The 14298-nt window shown below is 35.4% G+C and overlaps 1 protein-coding gene and 1 pseudogene across 2 annotated transcripts in view; one reads left to right on the top strand and one right to left on the bottom strand.

Moving 5' to 3' along the window:
* Window positions 1-9238, top strand: part of LOC123918720 (protein SABRE) — a 29972-nt gene extending 20734 nt beyond the window's left edge. For both annotated transcript variants that reach the window (XM_045970848.1, XM_045970849.1), the window contains 9 exons: window positions 2166-2390; window positions 2825-2964; window positions 5594-5666; window positions 5892-5993; window positions 6096-6278; window positions 6449-6775; window positions 6869-7036; window positions 7366-7738; window positions 8570-9238. In XM_045970848.1, the coding sequence (XP_045826804.1) occupies window positions 2166-2390; window positions 2825-2964; window positions 5594-5666; window positions 5892-5993; window positions 6096-6278; window positions 6449-6775; window positions 6869-7036; window positions 7366-7738; window positions 8570-8679 (1701 nt within the window). In that variant the 3' untranslated portion in view covers window positions 8680-9238. The remainder of the gene's footprint in view (window positions 1-2165; window positions 2391-2824; window positions 2965-5593; window positions 5667-5891; window positions 5994-6095; window positions 6279-6448; window positions 6776-6868; window positions 7037-7365; window positions 7739-8569) is intronic.
* A 2572-nt stretch (window positions 9239-11810) lies between these two features.
* LOC123912817 lies at window positions 11811-13234 on the bottom strand (annotated as a pseudogene).
* Between the last annotated feature and the right edge of the window lie 1064 nt (window positions 13235-14298).

Below are 14298 nucleotides of genomic sequence, written 5' to 3' on the forward strand. Positions count from 1 at the left end.
AAACACATGACGTGTCACATTCATTAAATGATGTGGCAACACATTATTGGATGCATGTGTAAAAAAACTTTACACTGACGGTGCATACAAATTAAACTCAATTGATAAACTTATTCCGTGAATGGTAATCTTGTGGTATGCACCATGTAAATCAAGCAAGAATAGTTACCTTCAAACATTATACACTATGAAACATTAAAAATTCGATGATGTGTTTGAATTGCCCTGATGTTAATGATAGGTGCAAGCTTATTAAACACGAGTCTTTTCAAACTTATAGGTTTCGGAGATTTTACTCGTAAACTTTACTAGTGTACCTAGTGTAAAAAATAATGCTAAGAAAAACTATAAATGACACAATACATAAATCAATTCCATTAACACAATCTTAATTCAACATTCCCTCCATAAAGTATTTTATTTCAGAACAACCATCAAATGTATAGAATGAATTCTCTGAATCTTATTTCCCCTCATTATATAACCAGTCCCCTCCTTCTAGTTAGCTAACTATCTAATTAAGTAATCCCAACTACTTACTCCCCTTTATCCTTTATCCTAAGACAATGCATATGAATGCATATGTTGGCCTCTGTTTTTGTCCTCATCAAAGCTTGCCCTCAATTCACATGCAGTCATGGTTCCCCTGTTTTATGAATGAGTTAATTTTAGGTATATCCTATGCTTGGGTTTGATATTATTGAGCTGAACTTGTTCAATGTTATGATATTTTGCAGTTCTTTATTGTCAGTTAAATCCTCTGTCCTTTTCAATGTTTAAGACTGAACCGGTCAATGAACTAGAAAAGGTAGTGGTTCACGGTTCAGCGGTTGGGCTGTAGTTACTGCTATAAAATTACACACACACACAAACATATTAATATATTTGAAGTTTTAATAGAACATACAGGAAATATTTTATTACTGTCCCCCATGTGTTCAATTCATAATAAAAGCACTGTTAACATGACCATTCATAAGTGCAGAGAAATATGAAGAGTTTTTAGGTTTATTGTTGTATCATGTACTTTTGTTTGTTTGTTTTTTCTTTCTTAAATCTTATAGTTTGTATATCAAATTTTGAAACTTTATATGCTTTTATTGATTCATGTATACGTTTATTGTCTATTAACAATACATGCAAAAAGAGTAATGTCAAATTTGATCCTCTTGAGGATACTCTGACTGACATCAAATTTGCCCTTCAACAATTTATGTTTTCATCAATTTCCTTTTTAAAGATCATTTTGGTGATACTTTAAGAACCATTTGATGTCTAAATTGACTTTGAAGGGCCAATTTAATGCCATGATAACTGGAGGACCAACTGGATAAACATGTATATTGGAAGACTACAATGGCCATCTACTTGAAGTATGTATTTTACATAATGATCAAGTTGGCTTAATGCTACAAATGCCAGTTTGTTAAGTCTAGTGTTGACTCATTGACCAGTTTAATAAATAACAACTATTAATGTCTATGAAAAGTGGTAAGAAAACCTAGCCAGTTCACTGCTATTCTGATTGAAGTGACTGGTCGATTCCATTTTTGAGGACTATGGTACCAGCATCCCGTTAATGATGTTGCTCACAGTGGGCCCAGCATCCCATTAAAATTGACGGTTCTTCTTATTGGACGTGGCATTATCTTTGCTTGGTTTCTTTACCCTTTTTTAAGTAGTGGGGGAAGATATTGCATTATTCTTTTTTGTTGATAGATATTTCATTATTCATTAGCATAGTACTAGCTCCTAAGCTTTCAGATGTAATATTCATCCTATCCCATGGTTGTGATATTGATATACTCCCTTCGTCTCATAATGTGTCACATTTGGAATATTTGATTGTATCATATTATGTCATTTTAGAATACCAATGAGGCAATAATTACCTCTTTTCCACTATTACCCTTATTTAATTCATCTCAATCCTCCTAACTACTCTACTAACTACTATATTAATAAGGTTATTTTAGTCATGGAGCTCATTTAATCATGAAAATCAGCACACCCAATGATTTTCTTAAGAAGTGTGCATAACCTTAAACGACACATAATATGAGACGGAGGGAGTAATTTTTGAGATGTATTTTGTATTTGTTTGCATATTTCAATATATACGACAAATGTGCATGCCTAATCAAATAGTAATCCAACACTGGCAGGTCCAAGGACTGAAGAGAGAGCTTGTAAGTGCACAAAAATCTAGAAAGGCAGCATCTGTAGCATTAAGGTTGGCTCTTCAAAAAGCTGCGCAGCTACGGCTGGCAGAGAAGGAGAAGAACAAAAGTCCTTCTTATGCTATGCGGATATCCCTGCAAATTAACAAAGTTGTTTGGAGCATGCTTGTTGATGGTAAATCCTTTGCTGAAGCCGAGATTAATGACATGGTAAGATTTATTTAGCAAACTTGTTCTCTCTCACTTTACGCTATGTTTACTTTCAAAACTGACGGAGTCCACTTTAAAATTGCTTCACAGGAAGTATAAAATGCTGACTTTGTCAAATCTTCTCTTGAAATATAATTCCTAAAAGTTTCTTGTATTATTAGTTAAATTTTTTACATGGTCTGCATCTATACAAAACTGAACTTTTTCTTTTACCTTAGCAAGCCACTGAATGTCTTAACCCTGACTGCTATTGGGACCAAGGGACAAATCACGTCGTTCTTATTTAAATTTTATTTTTCTCTTGTCCTGATTTAAAGACCCGAGAATGTCGGTTCCTTGCTAGCATTTAGTTTTGTAACTTTCTCTATTCTTTTTCTTTTTGGTCTCAATTTGCAAGAGTATGCTAATTCAGTTTGTTTTTTGCAAATACTTAGATATATGACTTTGACCGTGATTACAAGGATATCGGTGTTGCTCAGTTTACAACAAAATATTTTGTTGTCAGAAACTGCCTGCCAAATGCCAAGTCTGATATGCTTTTGTCAGCATGGAATCCTCCAGCTGAGTGGGGAAAGTAAGTACTTTTTCTGAACTTGGTTCTTAATTTATTGGTTCCGTATAGGTCAATATTTTTGATATTTGTTGTTTTGCTTTTCCAACTTCTAAGTGTTGTTTTAAATTTTTAATGATTGGAGTTGGTAAGATTCTGAGGATCTAGAGAAAACTCCATTTTGTTAGTTCTGAACTGTTACACAAGTACAAAAAGCTCTGTTCTACTATGTGTAGAGCAGAGACTGATTAGTACTACAGCTGTCACACATCTGTCACTACAACTGGCACACACTAAGTTTCTATTACAACAGAAGCTTGTAGAGCAAGATTCTAAAAACAACTAAACTAAAACTAACTCTAATACTACCCCACAAGCTCAAGGCGGGTGAGAGGCTTGTAAAAGAGCAAGATCACACACAGTGAGCTTGGACCTCATGGCTTCAAAGTGCATAGGAGAAATAACTTCGCTGAGAATGTCAACATACTGATCAGCTGCAGGGTTATGAACCAGCTGCAGTTTCTTGCCAAGCACCTTTTCTCAGACAAAAGAAACAGTGCTCATGCTGTCACGGTATATGATGGGAGAGGTATGTTGCACACCCAGTGATATTAATGTCGTCAACATAGATGAACATGTAAATAAGAGAGGTATCTTCTGAAAAAATGAAGAGAGGTGAGTCACACTTACTGGGCCCGGAAATGAAACTCGAGCAAAATTGCCTTAAACCTGTCAAACCAAGTCCGTGGGGCGTGCTTGAATCTATAAATGGCCCTGTTTAGCTTGAAAACTATGCTTTTGTCTTGGGTTTCAAACCCTAGAGGCTGAGTCATGTACACCTCTTCTTCTGATAGACCATTAAGGAAAGCATTGTTAACATCAAGTTGTTGAAGGGACCAACCATGGGAAATAGCCATGCTGAGCAGAATCCTCACAGTAACTGCTTTAGTAACTGGGTAAAATGTTTCAGTGTAGTCACTGCCAAACTGCTGATGAAAACCTTTAGCCACCGGCCTTGCTTTGTATAATTGTATTTAATTACAGAACCATCAGTATTTTCCTAGACCTGAAACACCCGTTTGCATCCTATGGGCACCCGATTAGGAGGTAGAGAAACAAGAGATCAAGTGCTGTTCCTTTTGAGCTTCAAATTGATGGCTGCAAGCCTTGCAGGATCATCCAAGGCTTGTTTAGTAGATTTAGGTTCCATGTGAGTAATAGGGTGGGGTAAATGCGGTGTTGAACAATTCCAGATTTAAGTACGGTTTGCATACAATGAATGTTTAGAGGTCTGGGAGCAGGGATAGCAGGGGCTGACTCGGGTGGTGACCCAGGGACAGAGGAAGAAGAGGCAGTGAGGGTGTTGACTCGGGAGTTGGCTCAGGGGATTGAAGAGGTAGAAGGGAAGAGGAAGGTGATGGAAGGATGCCAGAGGCAGCAGAAGTAGCAGGTGGGGGCAGAAGATGAAACCAATGGAATAGTAGTGAAGATGGAACAGATAGAACTGCCAGAAGATGATTCAGACAATGAAGGAAAAAGAAAAGAATAAGGAAACTTTGTCACATTAAAGAGAAGACCCTTAGAGAGGAAAAGTCTGCCATAAAAGGAAAGACACTTATACCCTTCATGAGCAGTGGAGTATCCTAGAAAGCGGCACTCTTGTGACCTAAAGTTCAAGTTTATTTTTGTTATAAGGACTGAGGATGGGAAACGTCCAACGGCCCTAAGAAAGTGAAGTCAGGCTGTTGGTGAAAAAGATTCACACAGGGGATGTCAAAAGTAATAAAGGGAGAAGGCAATCTGTTTATGTGATAGACACTACTAGTAAGAAAATCGTGATACCAAAATTTTAAAGATAACAAGGCTTGATTTGGAAGAGCTAAACCAAGTTCCGCTATATTTCTATGCTTTCTCAACATTTATTAATATAACATTTCATGTATATTAAAGGCAATCTTCTGAAATTTAATCAATTGAATACGACTACAAGATAACAACATTAGATGATGAGCAGTACAAGTTCGTACATTTGAGTGGCACAATTTATTTTGAAAAGGGCATCCTTTCAAATAAGCAAACGGCTCAAGACTTCCTAATTCTCGCTTATTTTGTTGAATTGGAGTATATAGTTATTTGTATTATAGTGTCTGTTACCATGAGATTTCCTAGTACTCACACATAGCTTATACAGAGTAACAATATGTTTTGCATACTATTCAAACTCTTAAATTGTGCAGATTCTGCTCCTTGATGATTGCCATATGTATGTCTTTGAAATGGTTAATTTGGAGGATGTCTCTTTGAAGATGTTTATAAATTTAACATTTATACTACTAAAAAGGGTAACTTGGTTCTATAAAGCTCCCCTTATGATGGGGTCTGGAGAAGGGATGGATCCATCATGAATTTAGTTTGGAAGCCTTAACTTACATTTTCTAAGAGGCTAATTCCACATTTCACATCCCTGACCTATGAGTCAAACAATTATTCCCAACATTGTGCCACGACTCGCCTTCATTCATTAAATTTTTCTAGAAAATTTGTATACATTTTGTATGGGTTGAGCAGCTACATATTGAGTCCTGCTGTATTTGTGTTCCTTCGAAAGTATCACATGCTTGACTGCTTTCATTTTTATGAATATTTTTTCCAGAAAAGAGATGCTTCGAGTAGATGCACAACAGGGAGCTCCAAGAGATGGAAATTCTTCACTTGAACTTTTTAAGGTAATAATTTCTTTTGGGTTACTCTGGAGTCTAATGCTTAGGGAAGTCCAATAAAAGAAAAATAGAGTGCATTCCTTATCTCTAAGTTGTGGTTTTTGCTTTCTTTCTTGCTTTTTTGGGTAGTATTTGGAGTCTATATGCTAAGCTTGTCTTTTGCATGGTCCAGAACTTGGACTACCATTTGACCTTGGGCTCTAACTAATGTGAAAATACTTTCCACTATAGGTAGAGATTTATCCCCTTAAGATCCATTTAACGGAGACGATGTACAGAATGATGTGGGAGTATTTCTTCCCAGAAGAAGAACAAGATTCCCAACGGAGGCAGGTTAGTTTAGGATTACAAATCCTTATTACCTCGTCTATAAAACCAAGGTTAAATTTGCCGATAAGTTTTGGCAAAAGGTATAACGGGGTTTTATTTATACAGGAAGTTTGGAAGGTTTCTACTACTGCTGGTGCAAGGCGTGTAAAGAAAGGTTCATTAGTCCTTGAAGCTTCTGGTTCAAGCTGTCAATCAACAAAAGAGTCTGAGACCTCATCTAAATCTGGCATATCTGCAATGCTATTTCCTGCAACAAATCAGCCTCCTGTTCATGTTGATTCAGTTCAAGTAAGCATTTGATTATTTGTCGAGTACATGGCTTTTAGATTACTAATAATATACTGTAATAGGCACATTGGTGGGAGCGGTAGAGCAGAATACAGTTTTGTTCATATGTTCTCCCAATTTATATTAATTTTACTAGATTTCTATAAGGAGTTTTTGTAACCTGCTTGCAGATATCCAAAGTGCAAAGTGCCAAAGAAAACCTTGGTACGAATATAACCCCCGAGTTGAGAAGGACATCATCTTTTGACCGATCTTGGGAAGAGACTGTTGCAGAATCTGTTGCTAATGAACTTGTATTGCAAAGCTTGTCTTCCTCGAAAAATGGCCCATTAAATTCTACTGAGCAACAAGATGAAGCCAAGAATAAATCAAAAGATTCCAAAGGTGTTAAAGGCGGTCGCTCATCTCATGAAGAAAAAAAGGTGGCTAAGTCACATGAAGAGAAGAGATCAAGGCCACGAAAAATGATGGAGTTTCACAATATCAAAATTAGTCAGGTTGGTGGTTTTGGGCTTTTGTTAAAGATGTTCTATCTTCACTTATAATGTAACAAATCAAATCTCTGCTAAACACTGCATTATTTCTTGCAGGTGGAATTATTGGTTACATATGAAGGGCAAAGGATTGTTGTAAATGATCTTAAGTTACTGATGGATCAATTTCACAGGGCCGAGTTTACTGGGACTTGGCGAAAACTTTTTTCGCGAGTTAAGAAGCATATCATCTGGGGGGTCCTGAAATCTGTGACTGGAATGCAGGTGATGAATGACTTACAGTTTCGTTTTCTTTTCATTTTATTGGTTGTGGTTATATATAACCCTGGTGTTTTTCTTTGTACTCCGATACCATATTTATACCAACCACTGCAAATATATGAGAACGTTTTAAAGCAAAGTGATGCTTATGTAACTAACTAGATAGGAATGAAAATAAAGTGACATTGTTAATTTGGTAATCACCTTTAAAATAGCCCATACCACTCATGAGAAGCATACAAAATAAAATACCTAGATCTATCTGGTGGCAACTTTTAATTGTTTCTGTATTGAATTCCTTTAAATGTTTTCCTATTCGTTGGATCATGTAGGGTCGAAAATTTAAAGATAAAGGTCAGAGTCAGCCTACGGAAGCTGGTGTTCCTGAAATTGACCTCAATTTTAGTGACAATGAAGGCCAAGTAGGAAAATCTGATCGATATCCACCATCTTGGCCCAAGCGTCCAAGTGATGGTGCAGGTGATGGATTTGTGACATCAATTAGAGGTCTGTTCAGTACCCAGCGTCGCAAGGCAAAGGCATTTGTGCTCCGAACTATGAGGGGTGAAGCAGATAATGATTTTCAAGGTGATTGGAGTGAAAGCGATATGGAGTTCTCTCCTTTTGCGAGGCAGCTAACCATTACAAAAGCTAAAAAACTTATTAGGAGGCACACTAAGAAGTTCCGCTCCAGAGGACACAAAGGTTTGCTAAATTGTCACTTCTGTGCTATTGCTTTAGCATTTTATGACTGCTTAATATTCTTTGAATTTGTGGAAATTTGTTTTTTGAGAATATATTACTGGAAAGAAAGGAGAGAGTACATGTATGGCCAGAACTTATTTTTAAGATGAGAAATCGCTCAAAAGAAACAAAGAAAGCAAGCAAAAATGGTAAATAGAGTGGTAAAATTGTCTTCTAAATCTGTTTATATATCAGTAACATTTCTCTTGATAAATGATAAAAGCAAAGCTCCAAGGAGAATTCAGACACAAGCTTATCCTAAAACAAACATAATGGGAAGACATGTCCAAACTCCTTCGTTCGTCTTAAGTAAATACACCAGAGAATTGTTAAAACAGCTACTTCCATAAATTCACATCACCCTCTTTACTTTTATCTTTGTTTCTAAGAAGCCAACCACCAATCAGGATACAAGGTCCAACCCCAAAAACCAGCAAACTAAATCCAAGGTAAAAGATACCTCTAGTGGTCACTGAGAAGATCTGATAGATTATCCATTAAAACTAGTTGCTTTACACAATATCCACCACATACACAATATCCACATAAGTGGACTACTTATCCCACACTATTTACTCATGGAAGGAAAGAGTTGCATAAGGTCTACAATCTGTATTAATCCTGTAAACCAAAGTACAATCACCCAATCTGTATTATTTGAGAGTAACTATAAAATTATGCCACATATTGTGTTTCGATATTTGACTGTGGTATCTTATTTATTCATCTATTCTAGCCAAATCCTATCATGTTCACTTGATTACTTGAGTATGAAGTTTCAATCTCTTGCAGGTTCAACTTCTCAACAAAGAGAATCGTTACCATCATCTCCAAGAGAGACAACCCCATTTGACAGTGATTCTTCAAGCGGATCCTCACCTTATGAAGATTTTCAGGAATAGAAATGTTCATAGTTATCAAAGGATTTCTTACTTTTGATCATGACACACATTTGACCTAGTTCTTACATGCTCTAAAGGATACACCAATGTGTCAGATGATTTATCTCTGTTAAGAGCCTCGGTTGAAAACTGCAGTATGTACATGTTGAGCAAGGGGGCTCCCGGAATGGAAACAGAAATTGAGACTCAATATTTGGACGTATGCATGATGGATGTTGATTGCCATCGATTGCGAATTTTCGTGGCGACCCTAGTCATTGGTGAGGAAGAGCCTACTTGTCATCTGACACTTTCCATTCCATCAAAGGACATCTAACATTTTATACCTTAACAACTTCAGTCACCCGTGATCAAGGGTTTGCGGTCATCCCGTTCCCCAAGTTACATTCGGGTTGTATATTCCTGTAGCTTCTGGTCAGTTTGCAATTTTGGCTTCTTAATTTATTAGATAATAAGAGCCTAAAGGTTGACAAGATTATGTGTTGATAAGATTATGTATAGACATTGATCATATTTTGATAAAAATAGAATAAAAGCTAGTATATTTTTCTTTTGCGGATTGAGATACTTATTTAGACTTGTGCAATTAAATGGTACTTACAACGAGTGGATTTGAAATTGATTATTATATATTAGGAAAAAAATTAGACAGGGCTCTAAGTATAGAATGTTTTGTTTTCTAATGAAAAATATGTATTTGTATTATTTTTTATTTTTACTCTTTAAACATAAAAACCTTCAAAATATGGATGAGGTGATATTCCATGTTTTTCTTGAGTAGCACTAAAGTACTTTTCCTAAAATTTGGCCATGTTGCTCTTCCTTTGCAAATATGCCAAATACATTAATTAGCTTATAATCCGATTCAAACAAGGTATTGAGTAAACAAGTTGTTTTTGAAATTGTTGGTATGAGTTAAAAGTCTCTAAAAATTGTGAATTAGTAACTATATTTTTAAAATTGTGACGATTCACTTGAAATTATTTCTCAATTAATTTCGTCGGTCTGACATGAAAACTTGTTTCATTAGGAATATTAGTTTTTTAGTTCCATGATAACCAGAGTCCTTCTTTTTGCGTCCCTTATTGTTTTTCATGCGCCCTCTAAAATGACCACATGTATGGGTGAAAATGCTTCCAACCCTGCTTTAAATGCCTCTTGTAGTATAACAGCTTCTTTCTGTGACTTAAATTTCTCATATATACTTGGATGTGGCCTCCAACATCGACATACAAAATCTATATTCAACTGGTTTCGTTTTAATTTTCAATGACTTCAACTTACTCAAGGAATGAAGCTTGATTGTGAATAAATCAGGAAACAAGTGGAGAACCTGTCGATGAGGGTTGAGATTCGTATTAGAAAACTGTTACAGCAAGCTGAGTAGAAACATAGGAGATTATTTTGAAAAACCGTCTCTACGCGTTTAACAAAAGAAAGACTACTCCTAAACCATTTTATTAGAACTCAATATTTAAGCCCATCTTCACAAATAAGAACACATCTACACTTGTTTGTTTCATAATACTATTTTAAGCAATAAGATCTAAGATATATACATACTCAGTTATGTTTTAAGTTTAAAGCATACTCGTATAAATTGGATACTCAGTACGAGAAATATCTGGTGTAACTGACTAAGAGGAGCGCATTCATTCATGTATTGGTGTCGGTGTGATTCGGAATAATATCCAACGATGGGGTATTATGTCCAACTGTGGGACAAATTCCTCGGCGACTGCGAAGAGGTGATATTTGGATCATGTAGGCTGCATTAGTTGTCATGTAGACTAACAACTATGACTTGGTGAGTTTGTGAGTTACTAATTAATTAAATTATGGTGCTATGAGCTGATAACCGTTAAACCGAATACATGGTTTATTTATATTTGTTTGTTAAAAAAAATGGTTTATTGATACTTATGTTTTACAATTTTAAATGTATATATGCATGACTATTTGTACCATGATTGTTAGTTGGAGATGACCCTTACATTTAATGCCAGATTAATAATCCACTAGGCGAGATTGTGAAAAAATGTGGTGAAGTATCAATTGAGACTTCGAGATTCGTGGACATTGGTGTTAGTACGTCTTATCGAAAGAAATTCTCACAAACATAAGAGTTAAGACCAACTAGTTAAAGGCTTAGAGTTTCGGTCATAAATTTTTATATTTAATTCTTCACTCCGATTTCTTATTGTAAGACGACTCTACTTTTTCTATTGGAAAAAATTTATTAAAAGAAATAACATTATTAACGTCTCAAAAATAAATGATTTCTTTATATAAAGTTATTTTTCTTTATAAAAAGGGACACATCTGCTTTTGATAAAAATGTTGTTAATTATCGTGCCAAAAATTTGGGATGTTACAAATTCGCAATTGAAAAATCCTAGAAAGTGAGAAATAAAAAAGAAACCTTGTAAGTTGCGATAGACTTGGGAGTTGCTGCGTCAGAGTTAACACTTTTGATTTGATAGACTTTGTTTTGCAGCGAGCCAATGCGAATTTCAACCAATAAAAGAGAGTGGGTTGGAGTGTGTTTGTTAAAGAGTGTGTTGCTAGCATTATTCTATGTTTAAATTATGTTCAAAGAAGTATTAAATGCATTTTCAGTCAAAATCGAGCGGTAAGTTGGTGAATATCTTGACAGTTCCAAAGTCATCATAATGCAATATAAGAACGATAAGTTATTTTCGTAGATCGTTATATCTTGGGGATAAAGTTTGAATTGCTTGTTTGGTGTTTAGAAAGACAGTATGTAAAGCATAATATTGTCATCTAAGTTACCGAGCTTGTCATCTGATCAGATGAATTAGACATCAAATGATAGTACCTAACAATAATAAAAATAATGCAATTATTTTATTTTATTTTTTGTAATACAAGTAATTGTTACTTGTTCTAGAAGGTGATAGAATCAAGAAGTAATTGTACGACAACGGAGCAAAAAATTATTCGCGATTGAAAACCCTAGAAAGTGGGAAATAAGAGAAACCATGCGAGTCACGATGTGATGATGCCAGACATAAATGACCGACCAATTCAATATCACACTGCTCCGAGATATTTTAGGAACAAATTCCTTCCCAAACGAACACCGCAACCAATTGCTGCAACAACATGCCTACAAGGAATCCCAACCAATTCCCAAAAATTGCAAGAGGATGTTCTTTTAGAAACATCAACAATAAATTGTTGTTGGTTATATGCATCTGTTACTTGCTATTGTTCACCATTAGAGCAAGTTGGTGCCCACTGACTTGCCATAAACACCTCTTTCTCTAATCTCCTCATAGGCATTGGAATGATTTTATGTTGCCACTTAGCTAACTTAGATGTAGATGTAGCTATCCTATTCATGAGATATGTAAGTGGTTCCTTTTTCACTTTCAGAAAATTCAAGTTACCTAAGGATGGGAGCTTCATCTTCAATAAATTATTGTTTAAGGAGAGAACCTAAGAAACAAGGGTTGAGAGTGGATCAGTCTTATATAAGTCATTTTTTTTTCTTATATAAGTCGACTGATTTTGTAAAAAAATTAGAAGAAAAAACAAAAACAGCTTAAAAAGAAAGTAACAACAAAGCCTCTAAACTTATGAATTTATGTTACCTGAAGAGTACTTGCGGTGACTGACAATGATTTTGTATAAGCAAGCTCTAACAGCCAGTTGAGTAGAAACTGAGGAGGCTCCTTTTGCAATGTCAGAACTCTTGCATCAATATTTATATGCTTAACATAAGCAATACTGCTCCCACTAAGTTTCTGATACGGTTCACCAATAAAAGTGAACGAAACAAGATTGGGAGTACAAAACTCAATTTCGTAAAAATTATAGGAGTGACTATGCACTCTAAAATTGACAAGTGTGGCACTTGATATGCAGAGGGCTTGTGTATCCCTCACACCACATTGGCGAAGGACCAAAGTATTCAACCGATTAAAGGCTGAAAATGGCTCAGCGCGTGCATTATTATCGCTGGCACAAAAGGCAAAACTCCCTAGATACAAGGTGGTTAATGCCGGCAAACTGATAGATTTTGGAAACACTGTTTTTTCACTCGCAAGCCCAGGGTAAACCCAAAGATTCAAAAATGTTAAAGTCTGCCATGAAAAGATGTTATGCTTAATTTGTTCAATGTCACATCTGACCTCGAGTTCTAGTCATTGGACATTGTGTGAATCAACACAATTGACAATTCTTTTGAGTAAGCGAGGCTCAACATGACCAGGATGTCTAAAATCGAGAGACTGTAGTGCGCGATAGAGGAATCACGAAGAGATAAAACCTTGGACATAATTTTGTTGAATTTCTTAAAAGATCTAAATTCATAGGAACGCATTATAAGACCAGGAAGAAGTTTCCAGAGATCTTTCCATCTTATGGACAAAATGCTCATTCTAACGGCATATTCGATGCTAAAAAATGACATTATGTGAAGAATAATTGATTCAGGTAAGTCGCTGAGTCTGTCTTTATTTTCACTCTCGTCAAGCTTTACTCTCTTTGTCGCTAGTTGAATCATCATGTCATCGGTTGAATTAGACATTGGATTAATACCTAATATATTAATAAAATGTTAAAATAGAATAGAACAATATTCTAAGTAATTGCGCAATTCTATAGTGAGTATTTCAAACTCAGCAAAGTTGTATTTGAACAATTGCAACATAGATAGAATTGAGAAAACCTAGAAAGTGTAAGTGTAGATACAATCAAGAAAACCTAGAAAGCGGAAGTGTAGATACAACCAAGAAAACTTAGAAAGTAAAATCGGGGAAATTGAAAATAAAAATCCAATGAGAAATGAGAAATAATACCTCGCTCGTAGTTGATTTACTCGTCAGAGAGAAAAACACAACACCGGTTTGTTCGTTTAGAATGAAATGGAACGCAAAAGAGAAAAGTGTAGAGAATGGGTAGTAATAGTTATGTTCACGTTTTTTAGGCTTCGGCACGGGGAAAATGAAATGCAACAGTGATGGTAAATATAAGTTTGACTCAATCGTGCGAGCAAGATGTTTGTTTGTCTTCTAGTAAAATTAATTAGATCGTTTTGATGAATACTCCCTCCGACCACAAATATAAGTAAAAATACATTTTTTAGATTCATTGAATAACAAATGTATTTGGTATGTATTATAGTCCAGATATATCAATTATTCCATGAATTTAAAAAGTGTAATTTTGCTTATAATTGTGGCCGAATGAAGTATTTAATAAGGCTTTGCCATGAAATAAAAGAGAATCAAACGCATTTGCATCCTTGTAGATTTCCATTGATGGTGCCACGAAAAAATAATCGTGCTCAATCGTGCGAGCAAGATGTGCATTAACATGTATTGATCTTCAATAAAATTGTTATGACCGTGTAAAAGAAAATTCAACTAGCTTGTTCTGCATTTCAAGTTGAATTACATATTATTGTTCTTGATTTCAAATGTGCTCAAAATCTCAATCCTCAAGATGTTAGGGTTGAGAGTGATTCACCCCTGGCACTTCAGATGGTTCAAGCTAGAACTACTCCTCCCTTACAATTTAAATTGCTGTCGATTCTATGGTACACAAGTGACACATTATTGCATATCATGCACCAGAGTCTCTGGATATTTT

This window comes from Trifolium pratense, linkage group LG3, assembly GCF_020283565.1.
Source record: "Trifolium pratense cultivar HEN17-A07 linkage group LG3, ARS_RC_1.1, whole genome shotgun sequence".
Classification (NCBI taxonomy): Eukaryota; Viridiplantae; Streptophyta; class Magnoliopsida; order Fabales; family Fabaceae; genus Trifolium; species Trifolium pratense.